At 46.3% G+C, this 27343-nt stretch overlaps 1 protein-coding gene across 2 annotated transcripts in view; it reads right to left on the bottom strand.

Moving 5' to 3' along the window:
• SIRT1 (sirtuin 1) overlaps positions 1-12445 on the bottom strand; it is a 34957-nt gene extending 22512 nt beyond the window's left edge. The window contains exons 1-3 of one of the 2 annotated variants that reach the window (XM_068255341.1): positions 12092-12445; positions 5157-5264; positions 3161-3402 (exon numbers count right to left, since the gene is read on the bottom strand). In XM_068255341.1, coding sequence (XP_068111442.1) covers positions 3161-3402; positions 5157-5264; positions 12092-12395 — 654 coding nt within the window. In that variant the 5' untranslated portion in view covers positions 12396-12445. Of the gene's footprint in view, positions 1-3160; positions 3403-5156; positions 5268-12091 lie in introns of both variants that reach the window. The other variant, XM_068255340.1, reaches the window with a different exon arrangement.
• Positions 12446-27343: the final 14898 nt, after the last annotated feature.

The raw sequence follows: 27343 nt of genomic DNA on the forward strand, positions 1-27343 counted from the left end.
ATCCACTCCGTATCCGAGCATGACCGCACTGCACAGGCAAGAAGTAAAACCTGCGCAGTAGCACGGAGCTGCTCCTCCACAGCACAAGCTGCTCCGTGGTACTACGCTGGTGCGTACCCACTGGCATCTGCACAGTGCGGCTGGGCTCCTACACGGAGCAGAACACGGCTGGGTCACGGAGGACCATCCAGTGGCATCCCCCCTTCTGATACAAGTATAACTTTTTTTTTTATTTTATTTTTTATTATTTTAAGTTACAGGTGTACTTTAACCATACCACTGAGGCCTGTCTCTCCAGCTTTATGCAATTAACATGCAAAAAACAAATTACACTTTAGGTTCACCACATAATAAGTTGTGATTTTTAGGCTTTTTACACGACACAGACTCAAAACTTTTGGTTTCAAATCTGTGCTTGGTTTGTGACCTGAATCTCAATGATCCTTTAAAGCCCAGCAGATGAGAGTTCTACCATTTACCTCAAGTATTCCTCTTTTTTTTTTTTTTTTAGGGCACCAATTGATGAAGCAAAATGTCATTTTGGTGGCTTGTTTTGTTAAATTTTCTTGGTAATGCATTGTTGATCACGGACTTCCTAAACGGGCCTGGACTCAGAACTTACTCTATACTCTCAAAGATAAACAGCATAACCTTTAGGCTGGTTTCTTTTTTTTTTTTTTTTTTTTTTTAAATAATTTTTATTGGCAGAAAACATTTATTACAGTCATTGTAATGAGACATATAGATATTGTTTAACATTGGAACAATAAAAGAGCAAGCAAGAAAAACATTCTGAGAAGAGTTACAGTGTCCATTACTTATTAGACGCTGCATTTTAGGGGACGTTATGGTCGCATAACGTGCCCCTAACGCAACGCCTGCTGCTCTCTGATGTCGACATCAGAGTGAGCCGCGTTGTGCAGCTCACTCTGGCGTCCGTGATGCCGTGATGCGTACTCTTGGACGCATGCGGCATCACGTGGTCCCGCCCGGCCAATCGCCGCACAGAGCGGCCGCTCCAGGAAGTAAACACTGCACGTCACTGAGTGCAGTGAATATTAATTAGCCATGTGCCTGGCCGCTCTCCGCTCCTCAAACACTGGTCCACATGACAGCCCAGGGGCCCCAGGTCTCTCTCACTCACTGGGGCCCCCAAACCACCATGCGACACCTAGAGGGAAGTGCGGGCAAGCCCTGGACCTCTCACCTCCAGGGAACTCACTCCACCACCTCTAAACTGAATGCCAACTGCGACAAACACAATTGCTAACTTCCAGTCAGAGCAATATCCTGCCTCTATCTGGCCAGCAGACGCTAGTCAGCCAATCAGGTGCACTGTCATACACCCTTTGCCTGCTGTACCATACCTAGCAGGAATTACATAGATTAGCATTCAGGTGGGAGGCTTCGGTTGGACGCAATCGTGAATTGCGTCGTTTAACAGGGACACCCCGTGTAGGCACATCTCCCACACGGTCCCCTCCCTAACCACTCACCTGTCAACCGCATCCTAGAAGCTGCAAAAAATAAATTTAAAATCACAAACACTGGTCCACATGACAGCCCAGGGGCCCCAGGTCTCTCTCACTCACTGGGGCCCCCAAACCACCATGCGACACCTAGAGGGAAGTGACAAACACTGGTCCACATGACAGCCCAGGGGCCCCTGGGCTGTCATGTGGACCAGTGTTTGTGATTTTAAATTTATTTTTTGCAGCTTCTAGGATGCGGTTGACAGGTGAGTGGTTAGGGAGGGGACCGTGTGGGAGACGTGCCTACACGGGGCGTCCCTGTTAAACGACGCAATTCACGATTGCGTCCAACCGAAGCCTCCCACCTGAATGCTAATCTATGTAATTCCTGCTAGGTATGGTACAGCAGGCAAAGTGTGTATGACAGTGCACCTGATTGGCTGACTAGCGTCTGCTGGCCAGATAGAGGCAGGATATTGCTCTGACTGGAAGTTAGCAATTGTGTTTGTCGCTCTCCGCTCCTCCCCAACATTACTGAGCATGTGCAAACAGTCTAACGCGGCTCTGCCGCTTATAAAGTACTGCATGCAGTACGTTGTCTTATGGCGCAGCGTTACTGAGTAACGCAACGTGGGCACTGTGAACAGCCCATTGATTTTTCATTGATGTGCGGTGGGGTGCGCTACAGGCTGCTCTAACGTGCGGCTGTAACGTCCCACTGTGAAACCAGCCTTAAAGTAAAGTATTTCTTTGTTACAGCTTACAGAACTCCAGCAATAAATCTGCAATTTGTCTACTTCCTGCTTTCATGGAAACAGACAAAGGGTTAACATCCTGTGTTCACATATTGATAATGTAAGAGTGAACAGAGGCGCCAGCAGGATAAAAGGTTCTAAAAGGCTTAAAATCCGTCAGGAGGTGGTGGTGGACTCGCCTCCCCGAAGCAGAAGATACCGTCAGTTTTATGACAACAGGTTTATTAATATACTCCAAAACAACAGTGGAACGCATTTCACGGGTATGTTCCCGCTTCCTCAGGCAATAAACAGATAGGAGTGCACAGTATAGTGTCATAGACAGAGGCGCTATTCATGACCTTGAGACTATACTGTGTACTCCTGTTTATTGCCTGAAGAAGCGGGAACATACCCGTGAAACGCGTTGCACTGTTTGTTTTGGAGTATATTAATAAACCTGTTGTCATAAAACTGACTGTATCTTGTCTGCTTCGGGGAGGCGAGTCCACCACCACCTCCTGAGGGATTTTAAGCCTTTTAGAAGCTTTTATCCTGCTGGCGCCTCTGTTCACTCTTACATTATCAATATCCACTCCTGGTGGAGGGGTGTTGCCCCTTATTTCCTTATCTACAGAAAGCGACTTAATCCTGAGTGAGGACAAGTCTAATCTCCTCACCTGCCTACACAGTGGTTGCCTAGGCGGTAACCCACGTTTGTGAGTATATACATTATATACTTTTCATTTCCAACCCCTTGTTTTGCATACTACACTATAATTGGGCTCTCGGTATTTCTTTTGTCTGTGTGTTTACATATTAGCTGTGTGTTCTGAATTTATTTCTGTGCCAACACAGCTGAGAGCTCAAATTACACTTGTGATTACTTGAAGATGAGGGGGAACTAGACAGGCTCTTACTCCCTGTAACAGTGACCAGGAAACACGGACATACCCCAGCTCCAGTGAGCACCATTATTTTCTTGCTCTCCTGAAGAAGCCTGACCGCATCCTCGATGGTATTGATGTCCTTGCGCTTTTTCCTTTTGGGTGGATCAGAAAGTATGTTGATCACAATTTGCCAGAGAGTCATATCATCCAGGTCAGGGGGTGCCACCGAATCCGGAAGCAGATCCCGCAGAATGGTCCTGGGATCTGTACCCATCATGAGGTGTCGCTGTACAAACGTGTAGGGGCCTGCAAATGGACGACAGACAAGCAGCTTTCACAGGAGCTCCACAGCTAGGACATTATTACTCTCGCTTATTTCTGAAGAAAATGTAATGCATCTCCAAATGCCCTAACAAAATGACATAGGTTAGCAGGTGGACCACAAAACTAAAGCCTGGTACACACATTCAATTAGGATTGGCCAATCACGGACCAATTTTACCACCTCTATGTAGTATGAGGCCAATCATAACTGAAAATCTGTACCAGGCTTTAACCTCCCTGGTGTTACGCAGTTTCCATGACTGCGTCCGCGGGAGGATTTTTGCCCATAAAATGTTAATTATACCTTTCAGCTAGCACTGCGCTAGCTAAGTATGCCCCCCAAATGGCTCCAGGCCCCTCTGATGCCCCTGATCGCTGCCAATAATATTCACCCGTCCGCGATCCCACGAGAGCCGCAGCTTCTCCAAGCAGCTTCACTGTCGCTATGGCGACGATCGGACATGACGTCATGCGCAGTCCCCATCCTCCTCATAGCGAATCCGGGAGCCGATTGGGAGGCTGCACCGTCGCGGGATCCCTGGGGGGTATGTATTGCGGAGGTGATCAGAGGGGATTGAAGCCATTTGGGAGGCATACTTAGCTAGTGAAGTGCTAGCTGAAAGATATAATTGACATTTTATGGGCAAAAATCCTCCCGGGGCCATGCCATCCCCTGCAGCGGCTAGCCCGACACTGTGTCGGGCATACCGCCAGGGAGGTTAATTGCAGCTATCCATTAACACAGAGGCCTATATGCAATTCACTTTTTCTCCTAGGAGATATTTTTCATTCATTTAAAACTAGTTAGGCCCGTTTGAAAAAAAAACAAAAAACAAACTGGCGCTAGATTGGCAGGCAGCACGCGCGGCCGCATATGCCCATGTTCGCCCGACGGCACTCTGCAAGTAAAAAAAAAAAAAGTACTGTCAAAATGTCTGCATATTTTATTTTATTTTTTGCTTGTTGGTGGCTTAAAAAAAGCATTTTTTTTACAATAAGGTGTAAAAAATATCACCTAGGAGATAACTAAAGGTAGCCACTAACGGTCCAATTTCAAACAAAAAAATTGTTTGAGCGTTTAGAAATTGGTTGCAAATAATCTCCATTGTTGGGCACAACCAATTAGGAATGACTATAAAAATTTCCAATTGGATTTTCGTTGAACCAAAAATTTGGATTTTCTTGTTGGTCATTTGAAGAGACCAAACTTTTTTTTTTTTTTTTAAGATGGAGCTTAAATATTTAATATATCAAAACGTGCAAAAATTGATTCACAAATCTTCAACGAGATTCATCTTTAGAAACAACATCCCATAAAAAGGTGCAAGTAATCACATAACCAGATTAATTGTTTAGTAAGGCTGTGGTAACAATCTAGTCATGCAGAGGTTTATTAACAGTTGCAACGGCCCAACACTGACAACACATTCAGTGTTTTCTGATTCTCTCCAAAGAATATTACTCAAGGTAATTTTTTTTGGCAACATCCTGTCATATGCCCCTCCTCCTATTCTGACACTTTCTCGTTTCATTTAGTTCACAACTTATGTTTTACAGTGTTTGAAACACATTAACATTGTTTGAAAACTTTGTGACAGATTAGAAATAATAACTGTGTCAGATATTAGGATGTGTTACAACTCCTAGCCGCCAAACAAGCTTTGACCAGATCAGCATAGCTGCAGTTTGACTACACTAAGTTACTGCACTAGAAAAACACTTTTGGCAGCCAGTACCTATGCAAGGCTTGGGCGTCCAATCACTAGAGCTGGCATGTGACGTCCTATCTTCATCGTCGCTGTCACACGAATGAAATCCAACAAGATCATCATCTAAATGGAGGTCTTCTGGAGGAAAAAATAAAATAAAAAAAATAATAATAATAATTAGGGGGTCTTCTCAAGGGTTGGCAGCCAACAGCCACAAAACATAGGCAATTCCTGGAAGATCAAATCTTCCACTGCTGCACCCACACATGCCTTTCCTTCCCTAGCGGCGGAATTTTCTAATAGACTCAACCCCAATTTGTGTGCTGGGACAAGCTAATGAAATGTACCATCGGGTACCTATGTACGGAGTAAGGTAAGATTTAGGCTCAATCCCACCGATACAGCAATATACAGGTAGTATACAGCAGGTAGTTTCCAGACTTACAAACACTCAACTTACTAACGACCTGCCGATACGAACGACCGGAAAATGTGAAATTTGATTTTGTGGGAACAAGGTAAATATTTTTTTCCCCAAAAATCCCTTGTAGTTTGGAGGCCCCCTTTACACTTGCAAATGTGTTGCGTTACCTCGTTTTACCTTTGGGTAACGCAGCGGCAATGGGTCCTAGCACACTTACCGAGTCATGCTGGAAGTTTCCGATTCACCACTGAGCCGTCACAAAGTCAAAGTTACTGCCGGACTTCGGCAGCAGTAATGCAAGTCCATGGACGACGCATACATTTTAACCTCCTTAGCAGTATGCACGACACTGTGTTGGGCATACTGCATGCTGGCACCAGGAGTCCCCCAGTATAAATTTAACAGATCCCATACCTATAAAAGCTTTAGCTAGCACTAAGCTGGCTAGTACAGGTTGCCGGCACCCTCCGATCGCTGCTGATCCCCCCGCTAATACATTACCCAGCCTGGATCCAGCAATCACGCAGCCTCACCGCACAGTTCCAGTCTCTCTACGGGGAGGATCGGGTTTGCACATGACGTCAGCATTGGCTGCAGCCCTCTGTATATACTGATGATATGTGAGAGGTCAGGCATTGGCTGCAGCCCTCTGTATATACTGATGATATGTGAGATGTCAGGCATTGGCTGCAGCCCTCTGTATATACTGATGATATGTGAGGTGTCAGGCATTGGCTACAGCCCTCTGTATATACTGATATCAGGCATTGGCTGCAGCCCTCTATATACTGATGATATGGGGGATGTCAGGCATTGGCTGCAGCCCTCTATATACTGATGATATGGGGGATGTCAGGCATTGGCTGCAGCCCTCTGTATATACTGATGATATGGGGATGTCAGGCATTGGCTGCAGCCCTCTGTATATACTGATGATATGGGAGGTGTCAGGCATTGGCTGCAGCCCTCTGTATATACTGATGATATGTGAGGTGTCAGGCATTGGCTGCAGCCCTCTGTATATACTGATGATATGTGAGGTGTCAGGCATTGGCTACAGCCCTCTGTATATACTGATGATATGTGAGGAGTCAGGCATTGGCTGCAGCCCTCTGTATATGCTGATGAAATGTGAGGGGTGAGGCATTGGCTGCAGCCCTCTGTAGATACTGATGATATGTGAGATGTCAGGCATTGGCTGCAGCCCTCTGTATATACCGATATGTGAGGTGTCAGGCATTGGCTGCAGCCCTCTGTACATACTGATGATATGTGAGGTGTCAGGCATTGGCTACAGCCCTCTGTATATACTGATGAAATGTGAGGGTTGAGGCATTGGCTGCAGCCCTCTGTAGATACTGATGATATGTGATGTGTCAGGCATTGGCTGCAGCCCTCTGTATATACTGATATCAGGCATTGGCTGCAGCCCTCTATATACTGATGATATGGGGATGTCAGGCATTGGCTGCAGCCCTCTGTATATACTGATGATATGGGAATGTCAGGCATTGGCTGCAGCCCTCTGTATATACTGATGATATGGGAGGTGTCAGGCATTGGCTGCAGCCCTCTGTATATACTGATGATATGGGAGGTGTCAGGCATTGGCTACAGCCCTCTGTATATGCTGATGATATGTGAGGAGTCAGGCATTGGCTGCAGCCCTCTGTATATACTGATGATATGAGTCATTGGCTGCAGCCCTCTGTATATACTGATGATATGAGACATTGGCTGCAGCCCTCTGTATATACTGATGAAATGTGAGGGGTGAGGCATTGGCTGCAGCCCTCTGTAGATACTGATGATATGTGAGATGTCAGGCATTGGCTGCAGCCCTCTGTATATACTGATGATATGGGAGGTGTCAGGCATTGGCTGCAGCCCTCTGTATATACTGATGATATGGGGGATGTCAGGCATTGGCTGCAGCCCTCTGTATATACTGATGATATGGGGATGTCAGGCATTGGCTGCAGCCCTCTGTATATACTGATGATATGGGAGGTGTCAGGCATTGGCTCCAGCCCTCTGTATATACTGATGATATATGAGGTGTCAGGCATTGGCTGCAGCCCTCTGTATATACTGATGAAATGTGAGGGGTGAGGCATTGGCTGCAGCCCTCTGTATATACTGATGATATGTGAGATGTCAGGCATTGGCTGCAGCCCTCTGTATATACTGATGATATGGGGGATGTCAGGCATTGGCTGCAGCCCTCTGTAGATACTGATGATATGGGAGATGTAAGGCATTGGCTGCAGCCCTCTGTATATACTGATATCAGGCATTGGCTGCAGCCCTCTACATACTGATGTCAGGCATTGGCTGCAGCCCTCTATATATACTGATGATATGGGGGATGTCAGGCATTGGCTGCAGCCCTCTGTATATACTGATGATATGGGGATGTCAGGCATTGGCTGCAGCCCTCTGTATATACTGATGATATGGGAGGTGTCAGGCATTGGCTGCAGCCCTCTGTATATACTGATGATATGTGAGGTGTCAGGCATTGGCTGCAGCCCTCTGTATATACTGATGATATATGAGGTGTCAGGCATTGGCTGCAGCCCTCTGTATATACTGATGAAATGTGAGGGGTGAGGCATTGGCTGCAGCCCTCTGTATATACTGATGATATGTGAGGTGTCAGGCATTGGCTACAGCCCTCTGTATATACTGATGATATGTGAGTTGTCAGGCATTGGCTACAGCCCTCTGTATATACTGATATGTGAGGAGTCAGGCATTGGCTGCAGCCCTCTGTATATACTGATGAAATGTGAGGGGTGAGGCATTGGCTGCAGCCCTCTGTATATACTGATGATATGTGAGATGTCAGGCATTGGCTGCAGCCCTCTGTATACACTGATGATATGGGGGATGTCAGGCATTGGCTGCAGCCCTCTGTATATACTGATGATATGTGAGGAGTCAGGCATTGGCTGCAGCCCTCTGTATATACTGATGATATGGGGGATGTCAGGCATTGGCTGCAGCCCTCTGTAGATACTGATGATATGGGAGATGTAAGGCATTGGCTGCAGCCCTCTGTATATACTCATGATATGGGAGGTGTCAGGCATTGGCTGCAGCCCTCTGTATATACTCATGATATGGGAGGTGTCAGGCATTGGCTGCATCCCTCTGTATATACTGATGATATGGGAGGTGTCAGGCATTGGCTGCAGCCCTCTGTATATACTGATGATATGGGGGATGTCAGGCATTGGCTGCAGCCCTCTGTAGATACTGATGATATGGGAGATGTAAGGCATTGGCTGCAGCCCTCTGTATATACTGATATCAGGCATTGGCTGCAGCCCTCTATATACTGATGATGTCAGGCATTGGCTGCAGCCCTCTATATATACTGATGATGTCAGGCATTGGCTGCAGCCCTCTATATACTGAGGATATGGGGATGTCAGGCATTGGCTGCAGCCCTCTGTATATACTGATGATATGGGAGGTGTCAGGCATTAGCTGCAGCCCTCTGTATATACTGATGATATGTGAGGAGTCAGGCATTGGCTGCAGCCCTCTGTAGATACTGATGATATGTGAGATATCAGGCATTGGCTGCAGCCCTCTGTATATACTGATGATATGTGAGGTGTCAGGCATTGGCTGCAGTCCTCTGTATATACTGATGATATGTGAGGTGTCAGGCATTGGCTGCAGCCCTCTGTACATACTGATGATATGTGATATGTCAGGCATTGGCTGCAGCCCTCTGTATATACTGATGATATGGGAGATGTCAGGCATTGGCTGCAGCCCTCTGTAGATGATGATATGTGATATGTCAGGCATTGGCTGCAGCCCTCTGTAGATACTGATGATATGGGAGATGTAAGGCATTGGCTGCAGCCCTCTGTATATACTGGTATCAGGCATTGGCTGCAGCCCTCTGTATATACTGGTATCAGGCATTGGCTGCAGCCCTCTGTATATACTGGTATCAGGCATTGGCTGCAGCCCTCTGTATATACTGGTATCAGGCATTGGCTGCAGCCCTCTGTATATACTGGTATCAGGCATTGGCTGCAGCCCTCTGTATATACTGGTATCAGGCATTGGCTGCAGCCCTCTGTATATACTGGTATCAGGCATTGGCTGCAGCCCTCTGTATATACTGGTATCAGGCATTGGCTGCAGCCCTCTGTATATACTGGTATCAGGTATTGGCTGCAGCCCTCTATATACTGATGATATGGGGGATGTCAGGCATTGGCTGCAGCCCTCTGTAGATACTGATGATATGGGAGATGTAAGGCATTGGCTGCAGCCCTCTGTATATACTGATATCAGGCATTGGCTGCAGCCCTCTACATACTGATGTCAGGCATTGGCTGCAGCCCTCTATATATACTGATGATATGGGGGATGTCAGGCATTGGCTGCAGCCCTCTGTATATACTGATGATATGGGGATGTCAGGCATTGGCTGCAGCCCTCTGTATATACTGATGATATGGGAGGTGTCAGGCATTGGCTGCAGCCCTCTGTATATACTGATGATATGTGAGGTGTCAGGCATTGGCTGCAGCCCTCTGTATATACTGATGATATATGAGGTGTCAGGCATTGGCTGCAGCCCTCTGTATATACTGATGAAATGTGAGGGGTGAGGCATTGGCTGCAGCCCTCTGTATATACTGATGATATGTGAGGTGTCAGGCATTGGCTACAGCCCTCTGTATATACTGATATGTGAGGAGTCAGGCATTGGCTGCAGCCCTCTGTATATACTGATGAAATGTGAGGGGTGAGGCATTGGCTGCAGCCCTCTGTATATACTGATGATATGTGAGATGTCAGGCATTGGCTGCAGCCCTCTGTATACACTGATGATATGGGGGATGTCAGGCATTGGCTGCAGCCCTCTGTATATACTGATGATATGTGAGGAGTCAGGCATTGGCTGCAGCCCTCTGTATATACTGATGATATGGGGGATGTCAGGCATTGGCTGCAGCCCTCTGTAGATACTGATGATATGGGAGATGTAAGGCATTGGCTGCAGCCCTCTGTATATACTCATGATATGGGAGGTGTCAGGCATTGGCTGCAGCCCTCTGTATATACTCATGATATGGGAGGTGTCAGGCATTGGCTGCATCCCTCTGTATATACTGATGATATGGGAGGTGTCAGGCATTGGCTGCAGCCCTCTGTATATACTGATGATATGGGGGATGTCAGGCATTGGCTGCAGCCCTCTGTAGATACTGATGATATGGGAGATGTAAGGCATTGGCTGCAGCCCTCTGTATATACTGATATCAGGCATTGGCTGCAGCCCTCTATATACTGATGATGTCAGGCATTGGCTGCAGCCCTCTATATATACTGATGATGTCAGGCATTGGCTGCAGCCCTCTATATACTGAGGATATGGGGATGTCAGGCATTGGCTGCAGCCCTCTGTATATACTGATGATATGGGAGGTGTCAGGCATTAGCTGCAGCCCTCTGTATATACTGATGATATGTGAGGAGTCAGGCATTGGCTGCAGCCCTCTGTAGATACTGATGATATGTGAGGAGTCAGGCATTGGCTGCAGCCCTCTGTATATACTGATGATATGTGAGGTGTCAGGCATTGGCTGCAGTCCTCTGTATATACTGATGATATGTGAGGTGTCAGGCATTGGCTGCAGCCCTCTGTACATACTGATGATATGTGATATGTCAGGCATTGGCTGCAGCCCTCTGTATATACTGATGATATGGGAGATGTGCCCTCTGTAGATGATGATATGTGATATGTCAGGCATTGGCTGCAGCCCTCTGTAGATACTGATGATATGGGAGATGTAAGGCATTGGCTGCAGCCCTCTGTATATACTGGTATCAGGCATTGGCTGCAGCCCTCTGTATATACTGGTATCAGGCATTGGCTGCAGCCCTCTGTATATACTGGTATCAGGCATTGGCTGCAGCCCTCTGTATATACTGGTATCAGGCATTGGCTGCAGCCCTCTGTATATACTGGTATCAGGCATTGGCTGCAGCCCTCTGTATATACTGGTATCAGGCATTGGCTGCAGCCCTCTGTATATACTGGTATCAGGCATTGGCTGCAGCCCTCTGTATATACTGGTATCAGGCATTGGCTGCAGCCCTCTGTATATACTGGTATCAGGTATTGGCTGCAGCCCTCTATATACTGATGATATGGGAGGTGTCAGGCATTGGCTGCAGCTCTCTGTATATACTGATGGTATGTGAGATGTTGGGCATTGGCTGCAGCCCTCTGTATATACTGAATGTATGAGGTATTGGCTGCAGCCCTCTGTATATACTGAAAGCACGAGGCATTAGCTGCAGCCCTCTGTATATACTGAATGTATGAGGCATTGGCTGCAGCCCTCTGTATATACTGATGGTATGTGAGATCTCAAGCATTGGTTGCAGCTCTCTGTATGAGCTGGGAGTCTAGCGCCTCCCTGTGATTGGCAAGGCGCTGTGCTCCCTGCAGGCAGAGTACACTAGTGACAGACAAGATATTGGCAGCTCTCACCTCCATAGTCTATGGCCTGCTCATCTAGGCTTCCGTTCAGCAGCGCCCCCTCTGTCGGCATCGATGTAGCCAGGCCCGGAAGAGGCGAGCGATCATTGTAGGCTCCCTCTGCAGAGGCCTCTCCCTCTTCCAGGGCTGCTAGCTCCTCCGGCTCGGCCGCTCTCCCTCCCCGCTCGGCACACAGCAGCTGCCCGCTGCACGCCGCCTCTAATCGGGGCCTCTTGGCTTCGGGCTCGTCGCTTTCTTTCGGCAGAGACAAGAGATCGCCGGTATGATTCAATCCCAGCCGACCCGCGTCCGCCATCTTCCCACAGCCTGAAGTAGGAGGAGTCGCCCATCCAGTGGTGAGCGGAGCAGGCTTTCCACGTGACCACTCCGCCGCCAATCACAGCGCACACGCGTGACGTCAACAATAACAAACCCTGTCACATGGAAGAGGTAGAGCAGGGTCGGTCGGCGGGCAGAGTCAGTGGCGGCGGGGGTACGCCGGTGTGATGTGAAGAGAGCTGGCTTGCTGATCTGGAGAACATATTAGCTTATAAAGCCACGCTCCCTTGTATACTAGACCTCCCCGGCCATAAGGTTCTACTGTCTTAAAGGGGTACTCTGGGGGGGGGGGGGGAAATAAAATCTGACACTTAGCTGGGGCTTCTATCAGCCCCCTGTAGCTGTCATGTCCCCCGCGGTCCTCCTCCGATCACCCGTTCCGCGCTGCCAGAACCGGGCAATTATTCGTCTAACAAGACGACTAATGCGCACTTCCGCTCACGTCATCGGGAGCTTAGTGCGCAGGTGCAGTACAAAGCTTTCTTGTACTGCGCCTGCACAGTAAGCTTCCAATGACGTGAGCGGCCGCAGTTGGATGGGATACCGCGTTAGACCGGGGAACGGCGGACTGTTGGAGGATGGCATGGGACATAACAGTTGCAGGGGGCCGGTAGAAGCTCCAAGTAAGGGCCTGTGCACACCAAAAAACTAGCAGATCTGCAAAACGCTAGAGGTTTTTGAAGCAGATTTCAGAGCGATTCTAGGCATGTTTAGAGACGTTTTATAAACATGCCTAGCGATTTTTGGAGCGTTTTTGAGTAGCAGATTACAAATATTGTTACAGTAAAGCTGTTACTGAACAGCTTCTTTAACAAAAATCGCCCGGAAAACCGCTCTGATCTAGCGTTTTTCAGAGTGGTTTTCCACTTTCTGATACTTTAACTTTGAGGCAGGAACGTCTCAGAAATCTAAAAAATGCTGCAGCCCCTGAGTTTGCGTTTGTGGAAAAAACAAACCACTCCGGTGTGCACCATCCCATTCACTTTCATTAGCCAAGCGGTTTTCCCCCTGCAATTGTTTTAAAAAAAAAAACAGAACCGCTCTGCTTTGCACCAGCCCTAAGGCCCCGTTCACACTTGCGGTTTTGTCAAAACCGCACCGGATGTCCGGACCGCACCGGAGCCGGACCGGACCTGATCCGTACGGTTCCTATCCGGATCCGATCCGGTCCGTTTGCATCCGGTTTCCGTGCGGTGTGAACACGGTTGCGGTCCGGATCCGGTTTCTTAAGGAGATACCATCCTGTAAATACCTGGGGTCTGGGAGGTCAGCAGAAGGGTCTGGGGTCATTGTTGGAGACAGGTGGACGTGTGGAGACCATCCGTGGATACAGAGACTGCAGTTGGGACCATGGATCCAGGCATTTTTTACTCGTAAACCTGGGAATTCTCTCCTTCCTGTTGTTCGCCTCCTCGTTATCAGACATCAGACATGTTGCTGCCAAAACGAGCTCCAGCATGAAATCGCTGCTGCCCCACTCTTTGAACGCTTGGCCCATGTGGTCCCCATCCAAAATGCATAGGAAGTGGGGTAGAACGTCCGGTTTTTGTAGCCAGTGTGTTGTGCGCTCTCCGGCTCTCATTGCTTTGTATTGGCCGGATGGTGCAGTCCGGCTCCGCTCCGGATACGGCTGCCGGAGGAGCCGGACCAAAAAATAGCGCATGTTGGAACGGACGCCGGAGTCCGGATCCGGTCCGGATCCGGTCCGGCTCCGGTCCGGCAGAACGGACGCATGTGAACGGACGCATAGGCTTTCATTGCTATTGCCGTGCGTCCGTTCCGTCCGTTCTGCAAGCGGTCCGGCTCCGGCACGGCGATTCCGGACGGCCACCGCTAATGTGAACCGGGCCTAAGTGTCTGTTTTTATTTTCAACATGTGCAGTAGCCACCGACCTTACCCGATCAGTAGCTGCCAACCTCACAGGGTCGGCAGCTGCTCCAGAGGGAACCCTTGGCGATTCGCTGGGAGCGGAGCTGCGGCAAGGGACACATAAGCTACCAGGGGCAGGAGGAAGCCCCAGGTAAGTAGATCTGCTTCTTTTAAGAACATCTGATGTTTCCTTTAAACCTCAGGTATCCAGCGCTGTCCCCCAACCAGAAGTATAGCCGACAAGGTTGTCGGCTGTGGCCCAGTAGCGTCTGCAATATTTACCTACAGCGATCCTGCACAGACACAGTAGCAGCTTGCTGAACGGCTGAGGCAGAAATAGCTGAGACAGATCGGGTCCGCTCTACTGTGCAGATGGAACTCGTCTACACTGTAGAGCGGACCAGATTGGGCTTGTCTACTTCCGCCTGAGCCAGATCAGAAAGCCGCTACTGTGCATATGAAGGTTCGCTGGTGTTCAGGGATTACCAGCGCTGGATCCCGGAGGGTGAAGAGGATGGGAAGCCTCATTGGGATCCAGAGGCTTCCCCCTCCCGAGGTAAGTATTGGGATGGGGAAGGCTTACAGATTTCTTTAAAAAGGTTCTCTTGTGAACAGTATCAGGAGGCGGACATCACAAGTGAACTGCACCGTTGCACTGTTCAATGCATTGCAGTGGTGTGGTCTCCAGATCTGCCACTAGCTGATATCTTCCCTCCCGGGGTGATCGTTTTCTGCTGAAAATCGTTCGGGCAGGTTTGGGCATCAATTTCTAGTAGATTTGGTCAGAGTAAGCAAAAAAAAAATGCTGAAAATCGTCAAGAAAAATTGATATGATACCAGATTGACCATCGATAGATCCCTCTCTGATTGAATCTGAATCAGAGAGGGTTCTATTGTCTGCCCACACACTGCACACAGATTATGAATCAATTTAAGCGTGAAATCAAATAAAAAACTGTGGAGCCGTCGTCTGCCTCGCCTCCCAGGCTTCCCCTCATCTGTGCTTCCCCCCAGATGGCAGCAGAGCCCTCACCTGTCCGGCTGGCGTGAGTCCTCCCGGGTCATGTGGTCTCCTCTTTGTGTACCTCAAGTTCAAACACTAAAGCTCTGACATGTATGCTGCCGGACCTCTAGTGTGTGATCTCCGGCTTGTGTCACGTGACATGGAAGAGAGGAGGACGGGGAGGAGGAGACCCGCCGCCTGAAGTTAAGCCACTCGGGAGGACTAGCGCCAGCAGGACAGGTGAAATTACTGCCACTATTCTGGGTTGGTCGTCACTGAATCGAACACTGCAAGCGAAGTACTCCTGACCCGGCACCGATCGAGTAAAATTTTTCATCCTGCTCAATTGACCACATGGATCGATTGTGGACAGAAATTGATTGATTGGGCAGTGTTTGCATTAACAATTTCAAGCAGATTTGACCACAGTAATTGAATCTGCAGTATATCGATGGTACACATTGAGCTGCTTAAAGCGGACCCAAACCAAACATTTTTTTAATTAAAAATATTTAGTTGCACCACTCTGACACATACAAAGATAAATAAACACTCCTTCAAGCCTATGATCATTTCAGTGCATGGTTTTCACCCTTCTCTTTTCATAGCTAGGTTTATACTGGGGGCATCCATTAGCAATTCCTCCAGTGCCAGACACCATCTACTCCACCAGTTTGCCGGAAAAATCCCGGCAATTTGAAAGGAAGGGAGGGGTTCCTCCAATAAATGTAAAATATTTTATATTTGTCATCATGCAGCTAAAAAAAGGCTGCTATTTATTATTATAATTTAGAAAATAGATTTTATTTCTGAAATCTTGTATTTTTAATTTGGGTCCACTTTAAGTCTCAATTTAGAACACCGTTTAAAAGAAGATATGGAAACCTTTGTCACCTCATCAATTTTATGGTCACCTCCTGCTGGCCTTTCACAATCACACCCTAGTCAGCATGGTAGCTCAAATTGATCTGATTCCAATGACCTGTTCTGTTCCCATATGCATGTTTGAGAAGACCTGCTATTTACTAAAGGAAGAAATGTCTAGAGAGTAAGTTTTGTTGCACAGGCATTGGAAAACTGCAGCAATGTTGGACAGTAACTGTAGTGAGGATGACCGCACCAAACCATTGTAATCAGAAAATTCAACTAAGCTTCAATTGGATTCACAATTTGTGGGGGATAACCCTACAGTTTCTAGTTTGTGTTGGACCCAAATTTGCCCATTAGTTTAGTTTTATGAACATCTCTACAACAGACTGTTGGCATTTTTCTATGCATCTATCAGGCAGCTGGTGCAGGCCACATGGAAACCAGTCATCCAAAAATAAAAGTGCACAATCAATAAAGTGTGCTCATTTTGTGTCTTTATTAGAACTTGTAAATGTTGTGGCACACAGTGACAGTGAGCCTGACTTACTAAGAATTTTATTTAGAAAATTGCTACACAACAATATACATTACAAATATCCACCATTTCACCATTACTACAAATGTCATGGTTTAGTAAATTTTCACTAACTGTAGACATACACTATGTAAAGGACATCTGATCTGGCAGATGATCGATATTGTAGTAATGAAATAGTTTGTACAACAGAGATGTCAAGAAGATTAAAATGACAGGATTTTTGACAGGAAATGACATAGGTGTCTCCCAAAAGATAATAAGACCATGTACAAGAGGCATTATTGTGGAAAAAAAGTTCTCAGCTTTTATTTACATTTGAGCAAAAAGTGTCCAGTCCAAAATTATTCATACCCTTCTCAATAATCAATAAAAAAAACCATGTTTCGCATGTATAACCTGCTTTATCAGGCAAAATCAAAGAGTAGTTCATTTTGCCTGATGAAGCGGATTGTACCTACGAAACGCGTCGCACGTTGGAATATATGATAAAGTGATTTTTATTTGAAATCTTCCAAATCGAGTCATCTATGGAGAGATGAGTCCACCACTACTTCCCTTTTTAAACAGCTTTTAGTGTATATTAATATTCTTGGTGCCTCTGATGTACTACTATTTCATACTGTGTCAACCCTTGGTGGAGAGGTGTTGCCCCTTTCTTAGGATCTACTGAGAGCAGCTTATTAACTTCGATGGGGTCAGGTTCATGTTTCCACCTGCCTATACAGTGGTTGCCTGTGTGGTATCTTACCTTTCTGAGTATTATTTAACACAAAGAACCTATATCCACATTACTTTGACATACTACACTTTTGTGGGCTCTAAATTTATTCTTTTGTGTTTCTATAAGATATTGTAGTAGTAGTTATTGCTTAGGCTTCGTTCACTCTGCAAATTACCAAGTGCCATAACAAGAGCCGAGCGATTTTGCAGCATTTTTTCCCCTTGTTTATGTGATTTTGTAGGTACTTGCAATTTTGCATTATTCCAATACTTTTAATCGAAGCTGGAAAAATTGCTGCAGGCACCACATTTGGAATAAAAAAAAAAACTGAATCACTCCAGTAGGATCACCCCACAGAATTATATTAGCATTTTTACAAGGGCTTTTTGAATTGCAAGGGTTTTTCGAAATCGCTACTTGTAGTGTGAACCAGGCATTAAGGCAGTATTAAACTCTGACATAGTATTCAATAAATATGTGTTTTCCCACTTTTTATATCCCATACAGTTATCATATGTGCTTTTGTGCACAAGTATTATTATTCAGTTAGATATTACAAGTTCCCAAAGTACAGTTTTATTTGCTCTGAAAGCTCCCATGGCATTTTATTCATAACTGATGTATTTACAGTACGGTATATTGTAATGTACGCAGTAATTCTTTCTGAGCAGCGTATCAGTTCAGGACACATTATAAGAAGTTTCTGCACACATAGAATGTTTACATTTCTCTCTGCTACAAATTGGTAAACACAAGCTAATGTTATCGCAAGTTCAGATGCGGATTGAAAAAATAAGTCCTGTGTTTTAACCCTTGGAATGCTGTTCTGGTAAAAAAAAATGGTTGCAGTATAATATATGCTGTAAATAATCTTTTAGAGCAAAGAAGAAAGGCTTGTTTTTTTACCACTTTAAGCTGAATACTCACCTAAAGATGGATCAGGGAACCTTACAGCGATACCTCCCGACAAAAAAAGTTTCCCGATCCATCTTCCTGTCCGCGGAAACATGCGTTGGCACACAGCAGGCGTGAATCAAATGATTGGGGTACTTTGCACGGGAGTCACCGGGGATCTTAAAGATCAGATCTGTCGTGGCGATCGTTATCAGGATGCATTGCCAAATGTCGTTCCTGTAATTGGGCACCTTTACCCACATTGTAGAAGCGATCGCTCAAAAAAAAAAAAATCACCGGTCATTGGAAAAATCACCATAAAAATTGCGTAGTGGGTACGGGCCTTCACTGTCTTGCACCACTGGATTTTGGTCAGATTTAAAAAGAAGCCTGTTCATAAGTCAGTTCAATGACTGCAATGTTTGTACCAATTTATACAGTACACAGCTTAGTGGCTGTTGGTCCCCCACTTTGCCGCTTACAATTAATAAAAGTGACTGCCTTTTCCGATAAATAATAAAAAATACATTTGTGTATGGCTAATTATAGCTATAATTTTATAGGTAGGGTTATCAGCTAGATGGGACTTTATTTGTGTTATGTGCTAAATTAGTTATGAGATAAACATTTCCTGAATTGCATTTCGATCATTGAACAGTTCATAGGTAACAATCACAAATTGTATTTATCAATTAAGAACCAGAAACATGTATATAGTGTCACGCCACAGGACCTGTAAAACACCAGAGCCCATATGCAATTAACTTTTACTCATGAGTTTTCTCCTAGGAGATATTTTTTCATCTTCTATTTAAATACCGTATATACTCGCATATAAGCCGACCCCCAACTTTTACATCAGAAATCAGGAAAAAATGATTGACTCGCAAATAAGCGTAGGAAATGCAGTGGCTTAAAACTCCAGTCAATGTTCACAATCTACAATCGATACTAGCAGGCAGAGCACATTGTAAGTACAGTAAATCTCCAGTACAATCTGTAAGTCAGCTGTAGCAAGGACTTGTACATGTGCTCACTGTTAATATTACAATTAACACATGTGCAAGTCCTGCATACAGTGACTTCAAGATTGTACTGGAGATTTACCCTGCCTAACAAGTTCAGCCTGCCATCAGCCCAGTAATATCCCTCGACTGCCAGCTTTTTATTTTCTTTTTTAGTAGTCCAGGAGCCCTCTTTAGCCTCGATGCCTCTCACACTGTCAAACTTTTCAGGTGTGCACACTCACCTTCTGCAGGGCCCCTAGTGCAGTGTGCAGCCAACAGAGTGGAGTAAATGTCTTCTAGTGCAGCCTGTGGATCCGATAAGCGGCCGGGATGAGTGGAGACAGAGCGGGCGGGTTTTACCGACATGACGATCCTGGAGTTACTGTGGCATGTGCAGCACCGCTCACTTTTACAGTGATGAGCGGCCAGTAAGAGAGCAGACAGAGCGGATGGGCTTTGCAGGCACACCTGGAGTCAGAGCATGTATAGCGCTACGCAGTTTTGCAGCGATGAGCAGAGGAAGAGCGGGCGGATTTTGCAGACATATCACGCCGGGAAACATCTGATGTGCAGCTCTGTGATCTGGAGATCGTTATCAGGATGTGTGACGTCAGCGCTGTCTGATCCCTATGACACCTTCTAGCGGCATCTTGAGCCTCTCACACTTTGGGCTCTATTCATAAAACATTTGATTCGGAAAAAATCGTGGAGGTAAAATACCGCAGCGGTATTTTAGACTTCTGGGTGGTCATTCATAAAAATCTTGCCAGCTGCGATGCAAGTGCGGAGATCTCCCGCTGAAGGCTGGCGGTAAGCTGTCGGAAGGCATGTGGAAACACTTAAGCCGGCAGAGACCCTCCATGCGCTGCTCTCTCTGGGAGGTCTGTCCCATTCACTTGTATGTAATCCGCAGGCTTCTCGCTAAATCGGAGGAAGAGGTATTTCCCGTCCACCTACCGCTTCCTCTAATCTTTATGAATTGCCATTTTGTTACTTTTTTCTAGATAAATGTAGAAAAACACTGCAGAAGGCGGAAATTTCTCGCTCTGCTGGGGGATTGTAGATTTTCATGCGGGAACAGCTTTTATGAATGCCCACTTTGCTAAATGGTCGGGAAAGTCCACTGTTTTGAGCGGAAAACTTGCGGTAACGTTTTATGAATAGAGCCCTTTGTCTCAAGACACTGCTAGAGGGCGTCATAGAGATGAGACACAGAGCTGACGTCACACACCACGCTCTCTACCGATCACAGCGCTGCACATCAGATGTCTCCCGGCGTGATATGTCTGCCCGCTCTTCCTCCTGCAAAACTGCGCAGCGCTACACATGCTCTGACTCCAGGTGTGCCTGCAAAGCCCGCCCACTCTGTCTACTCTCTTACAGGCCGCTCATCACTGCAAAAGTGAGCGGCGCCGCACATTTGTAAATCGCCTGTCTGTCTCACTCACCAATTTGCTTAGACCAAAACTGTATGTATTCTCATAACAGGAGCAGCTGCAAGTAAACAACAATTGCAATACAAAATTAATTCAATACCTGCTGCCGCTCTTAGTCTTAAATATGTATACCTTTATTGAGAAACCGTAGAAAAATCACAACACCTGCCCTAAAAACACTTAAAATAAATGCGGAGCGCTCCAAACCTCACACCATGCCATACAACACACTATCATTCATCCCTTCCGCCCTGGTACCGGTACCAATCCAATAATATCTTCAGGGTGTTGAGAAGAAGTGACTGCTGTTTTTGCATGCATGTAATCACAAGCAGCTGCTATGCTCTGGCCGCACAAGGTACTTCCAGCTTTAAAAGGACACCATGTTAGAGCCGCATAATCTTACCACCCGATCAAAGCATTAGATCTGACCACACATGGCTCCTATTCCATATTGGGCTCCTGCTGGATAAGTTTCTCCTTCTCTCTTCAGCTCTACCCTCTCTGCAACTTTCAAGGGGAGCCACACACAGTTGTTCACTCCACCCCGAGTCTCCAGTCTCTCAGGGGAGCCGAGGTAAACACGGAGTTCCGCCTTCAGCAGCTCGGCCGGCTAATAGGAACTAAAGAGAGCGCTCAAACGCATGTTGCGGTGAAGCCCCGCCCATCGACGCATTGCGCCCGCCCACTGCGAGCTTCGTCTGGCGTGGCTGACAGGGCTGTGATTTATGCGCCATTACGTGCGCTCTAATAGGGCGTTCCAACAACGTCATCAGCTACCATGGTTACTGACTATGACTCCGGAACTTCTCCCCTTTGTTCTCACTCTGGCTTCAGCGTTTTGACAACAGACCCTGCGGTGCCGCACATGCCACTGTAATCCAGGATCGTCATGCCTGCAAAACCCGTCCGCTCTGTCTCCACTCAACTCGGCCGCTCATCGGATCCACTGGCTGCACTAGTTGACATTTACTCCACTCTGTTGACTGCACACTGCACTCGGGGCCCTGCAGAAGGTGAGTGCCCACACCTGAAAAGTTTATGACTCGCATATAAGCCGACAGGGGGACTTTTTCAGCACGTTTTTTTGTGCTCAAAAATTTGGCTTATATATGAGTAGAGATGGGCCGAACCTCCGATTTTAGGTTCGCGAACCCTGTTCGCGAACTTCCGCGAAAGGTTCGGTTCGCGAACCGCAATAGACTTCAATGGGGAGGCGAAAAATGATAGAAAACATGTTTCAAAAGCTCTAATACCTGGAGCCACACCTAATTGAGTGAAATACACATCACTGCTGGAGGACCCGCCCTCCCTCCAAGCAAGGTCCTTTATACCATTTGCCTACCTACACTAATTAGTTATGGGACAGCTGCTACACACTCTGCTAGGGAGATTTTAATTGGTCACCCTCCACCCTCCTCCTTTCCACCCTTCCACCCTTCCACCTATTCCCTCCTCCCTCCTACCGGAGGGAGGAGGGTCTCTTCTGGCAGGGAATTATACTATTTTTAAAGCCAGTATACATCATACCATAGCTGGGAATCGAACCCAGATCTCACTGTGCAGTGGACACGTCACCCTAAGCACTGTACCACTACAGTAGTAAGTGAAGCTAGCCTAAAATGTACCATTAATGCTCAATGCAATAGAACCATTAGGTTGCTTAAAGGAGAACTGTAGTGAGAGGTATATGGAGGCTGCCATATTGATTTCCTTTTAAGCTATACCAGTTGCCTGGCAGCCCTGCTGATCTATTTGGCTGCAGTAATAATAATAATAATCCAAACATTTGTATAGCACTTTTCTCCTGTCAGACTCAAAGCGCTCAAGAGCTGCAGCCACAGGGACACGCTCAAGAGGCCACCCTGCAGTGTTAGGGAGTCTTGCTTTGGCTCAAGAGGCCACCCTGCAGTGTTAGGGAGTCTTGCTTTGAACTCCTTACTGAATAGGTACTTGACCTAGGCAGGATTTGAACCCTGGTCTCCCATGTCAAAGGCAGAACCCTTAACCAGTACACTATCCAGCCACTGTCGTGTGAACCCCACCACAAACAAGCATGCAGCTAATCTTGTCAGATCTTACAAAAATGTCAAACACCAGATCTGCTGCATGCTTGTTCAGGGTCTAGGGCTAAAAGTATTGGAGGCAGAGGATCTGCAGGATAGCCAGGTAACTGGTATTGCTTAAAAGGAAATCAATATGGTAGCCTCCATATACCTTTCACTACAGTTCTCCTTTAAAGGGAACCTTAACTGAGAGTGATATGGATGTTTCCTGTAAACAATACCAGTTGCCTGGCAGTCCAGCTGATCTTTGTGACTGCAATAGTGGCTGAATCACACCCTGAAACAAGCATGCAGCTTGTTTTCAGGCCAGCAATCTCAGGCCAGCAATCTCAGGCCAGCAATCTCAGGCCAGCAATCTCAGGCCAGCAATCTCAGGCCAGCAATCTCAGGCCAGCAATCTCAGGCCAGCTTCAGTTGGTATAGTGGATAGTGTGCGTGTCCACCATACAGTGAGACCCAGGTTCAAATCCCAGCCAATGTGAGTTGGCTTTTACGCTACAAATCCTTAAAGGGAACCTAAACGGAGAAGGATATGGATTTTTCCTTTTAAAATAATACCAGTTGCCTGAATCGCCTGCTGATCCTGTGTCTCTAATACTTTTAGCCACAGCCCCTGAACAAGCATGCAGATCAGGTGCTCTGACTGAAGTCAGACTGGATTAGCTGCATGCTTGTTTCAGGGTGTGATTCAGCCACTATTGCAGTCACAAAGATCAGCTGGACTGCCAGGCAACTGGTATTGTTTACAGGAAACAGCCATATCACTCTCAGTTAAGGTTCCCTTTAAAGGAGAACTGTAGTGAAAGGTATATGGAGGCTACCATATTGATTTCCTTTTAAGCAATACCAGTTACCTGGCTATCCTGCAGATCCTCTGCCTCCAATACTTTTAGCCCTAGACCCTGAACAAGCATGCAGCAGATCTGGTGTTTGACATTTTTGTAAGATCTGACAAGATTAGCTGCATGCTTGTTTGTGGTGGGATTCACACGACAGTGGCTGGATAGTGTACTGGTTAAGGGTTCTGCCTTTGACATGGGAGACCAGGGTTCGAATCCTGGCTAGGTCAAGTACCTATTCAGTAAGGAGTTCAAAGCAAGACTCCCTAACACTGCAGGGTGGCCTCTTGAGTGTGTCCCTGTGGCTGCAGCTCTTGAGCGCTTTGAGTCTGACAGGAGAAAAGCGCTATACAAATGTTTGGATTATTATTATTATTATTACTGCAGCCAAATAGATCAGCAGGGCTGCCAGGCAACTGGTATAGCTTAAAAGGAAATCAATATGGCAGCCTCCATATACCTCTCACTACAGTTCTCCTTTAAGCAACCTAATGGTTCTATTGCATTGAGCATTAATGGTACATTTTAGGCTAGCTTCACTTACTACTGTAGTGGTACAGTGCTTAGGGTGACGTGTCCACTGCACAGTGAGATCTGGGTTCGATTCCCAGCTATGGTATGATGTATACTGGCTTTTAAAATAGTATAATTCCCTGCCAGAAGAGACCCTCCTCCCTCCAGGTAGGAGGGTGGAGGTGGGAGACCAATTAAAATCTCCCTAGCAGAGTGTGTAGCAGCTGTCCCATAACTAATTAGTGTAGGCAGACAACTGAGTCAAATGGTATAAAGGACCTAGCTTGAAGGGAGGGTGGGCGAGTTCTATAGCATTGAAAGCAGTAACAATAACATGTCTGCTGACAGTGAAATGGAGGGTAAAAATTTTGCTTTATAGAGCGAACCAGGCGAAGCGAACTTCCGCAAACGTTCGCCTGCGACACCCGACAACCACCGAAGTTCGCACGAACCCCGTTCGCCGGCGAACCGTTCGGCCCAACTCTATATATGAGTATATACGGTACCTTTTCAGCACTTTGAAATTGAAAAAGTACCAAAAAGTAGAAGAAAAAGTGTCATCAAAATTATCTTGAGTATTTCTTTGCTTGCTGGTAGTTTAAAGGGCATTTTATAGAAAGTTTGAAAATATCACCTAGGAGAAAACTCCCAAGAGATAATCTTTCAACTTCTTAAAATAACTTTTCAGCACACTTCAATTGAAAAAGTACTAAAAAGTAGATGAAAAAGTACTACCAAAAATATTTTAAGGGTTTTCTCGCTTGCTAGTGGTTTAAAGGGCATTTTATTGACAATTGGGAAAATTATCACCTAGGATAAAACTCAGGAGAAAAAAATGAATTGCATATGGCCCCAGGTATTGTTTAGTTGATGATCATTTCCTCTTGCTCTTGAAAAAGAGGTTGTAGAAAAGCAACTCTGTCCCACATACACAGTGACGTGCCTTGGCTGCAGGAATACCACTCCTCTTGCAGTAGAAAAGATCAGCCGGCACCGTCAAGATAAATGCTTAAAGAGGAACTGTAACATAAAAAGATCCCCTGGGGGGTACTCACCTCGGGTGGGGGAAGCCTCCGGATCCTAATGAGGCTTCCCACGCCGTCCTCCATCCGTCAGGGGTCTCGCTGCAGCCCTCCGTGGAGTCCGGGCAGCGGTGACGTCAATATTTACCTTCCTGGCTCCTGCGCAGGCGCTCTGACGGCTGTCGGCTCCGAACTACACGGAAATACCCGATCGGCGTCGGGTCCGCTCTACTGCGCAGGCGCAAGTTTCCTGCGCCTGCGCAGTAGAGCGGACCCGAATGAGATCGGGTATTTCCGTGTAGTTCGGAATGGAAAGCCGCCACAGCGCCCCCGCTGGAGCCAGCAAAGGTAAATATTGAAATGACAGTCGGCACAGTCGCCAGCTGTTCGGAGGGCTGCGGAGAGACCCCCGTGGGACAGAGGACGGCGTGGGAAGCCTCATTAGGATCCGGAGGCTTCCCCCACCCGAGGTGAGTACCCCCCAGGGGATCTTTTGAATGTTACAGAGTCTCTTTAAAGATTTATTGTAATACTGTCACCATTACAGCAGCAACGACGTTTCGGAGCTAATGCTCCTTTATCAAGTTTGAGAGCTGTCATTAAACTTGATAATGGAGCATTTACTCCGAAACGTCGTTGCTGCTGTAATGATGACAGTATTACAATAAATCTTTAAAGAGCATTTATCTTGATGGTGCCGGCTGATCTTTTCTACTTCTCTTGTTCTTGAATATTAACCATTTGCTCTCGATGAGAATGATCTGATCACAGGAGTGGTGTTGATCTTGTACAGAGTTCAATTAACACAATATGAAAGTTTAAAGCAGCAGGATCAGCCATACTATGCCAGGGGAAAAAAACACATATATAAGTAGATAAATACTTGATCTACTTACATAACACATGTATTATACTGTCCACGTTTTGATTTCAGTGAAAGTTATATAGTAAATTACGAGAATTCTCTTCCTGGTGGGGGCCATGTCTTTTGCCCACAGTTAAGGCTAACTCGTGATGTCATTTCTGCCCTTTACTTTTTTTCTTGTCTCCTCCAATCGCTGAGTCACCTTAGCCTTGCTTGTAAACACAAGTGAATAGGGGATTAGGTTTCAGATAAGAAGCTGGCAGGGAAATTAAGGGAAGAGGAGGAATAGATTATAGATAAAAAGAACCTCCAGCATGCAATTCTTTGGCACGACTACTAAAGGTCCAGTGTTTCTTGAGTATGTGATAACTCCAAATCATAACAGCAAAAAAAGTTTTGAAAGTTTTGAATGCAGGATTAGCATCTTTATCACTTAATACACTCAGACCAGTTGCTGTTGAAATTTGATTTTTATGGTGACGATACCGCTTTAACCAAGTATTTCATTTTATATTGTACAATCCAATTTTCCATGTCCAATTTCATCAGATTATTTATTCCTGAAAGTACATTTTGGGGGCCTGTATAAGAAATACACCTGCTTAGGACACTTTTCACTTGGCAAAAACAGACTCTTGGTTATTTTTTAACAGAATTATGTTTTAAATGACTTGCACATGTGGGTATGAAGATGCTCTACTGTGTGGTCAAAGATAATTAGTACCAATGCATTAGGATCCTCTGCCTTGTGGTACATTATACCTGAGACAAGGGAAGAGAAAAAAATTATAAATATCTGGGGCTTCCTCCAGCCCACTTCCAGGCTGATCATACCCTCGCCGCCCACCTCCACCTCCTGAATTGTCCTCCAGTCGGGGCCAGTCGGCGCAGGCACAGTCTGGCCTTGCACGCTCCCCTGTTGCGCTCAATATCACCGGCTACGGGAGCGCGACGGAGGTGCGCAGCTAGCCCGGCCGTGCATGCGCAGTGAAGTGAAAATAAACGTATGAGATAATAAATTGTATGTGTAGTATGGCTAAGAAATAGAGCATTAGTAGCAAATAAATGATTCTCCTATTGTTTCCAGTACAGGAAGAGTTAAAAACTTCAGTTGTTATCTATGCAAAAGAACTTCTTTGAGCTCTCTGACCAAGTTGGTCAGCTACAGTGCTATTTTCTGAAGCACTAATACATCAAAGAAAGAGTGAAAAACAGCTTCAGATAAGATATTATGGCAGGGAAGTTAAAAGAGTAATTAGCTCTGCTCTGTTTCCTAGTTTA

This window comes from Hyperolius riggenbachi, chromosome 10 (genome assembly GCF_040937935.1).
Source record: "Hyperolius riggenbachi isolate aHypRig1 chromosome 10, aHypRig1.pri, whole genome shotgun sequence".
Lineage (NCBI taxonomy): Eukaryota > Metazoa > Chordata > Amphibia > Anura > Hyperoliidae > Hyperolius > Hyperolius riggenbachi.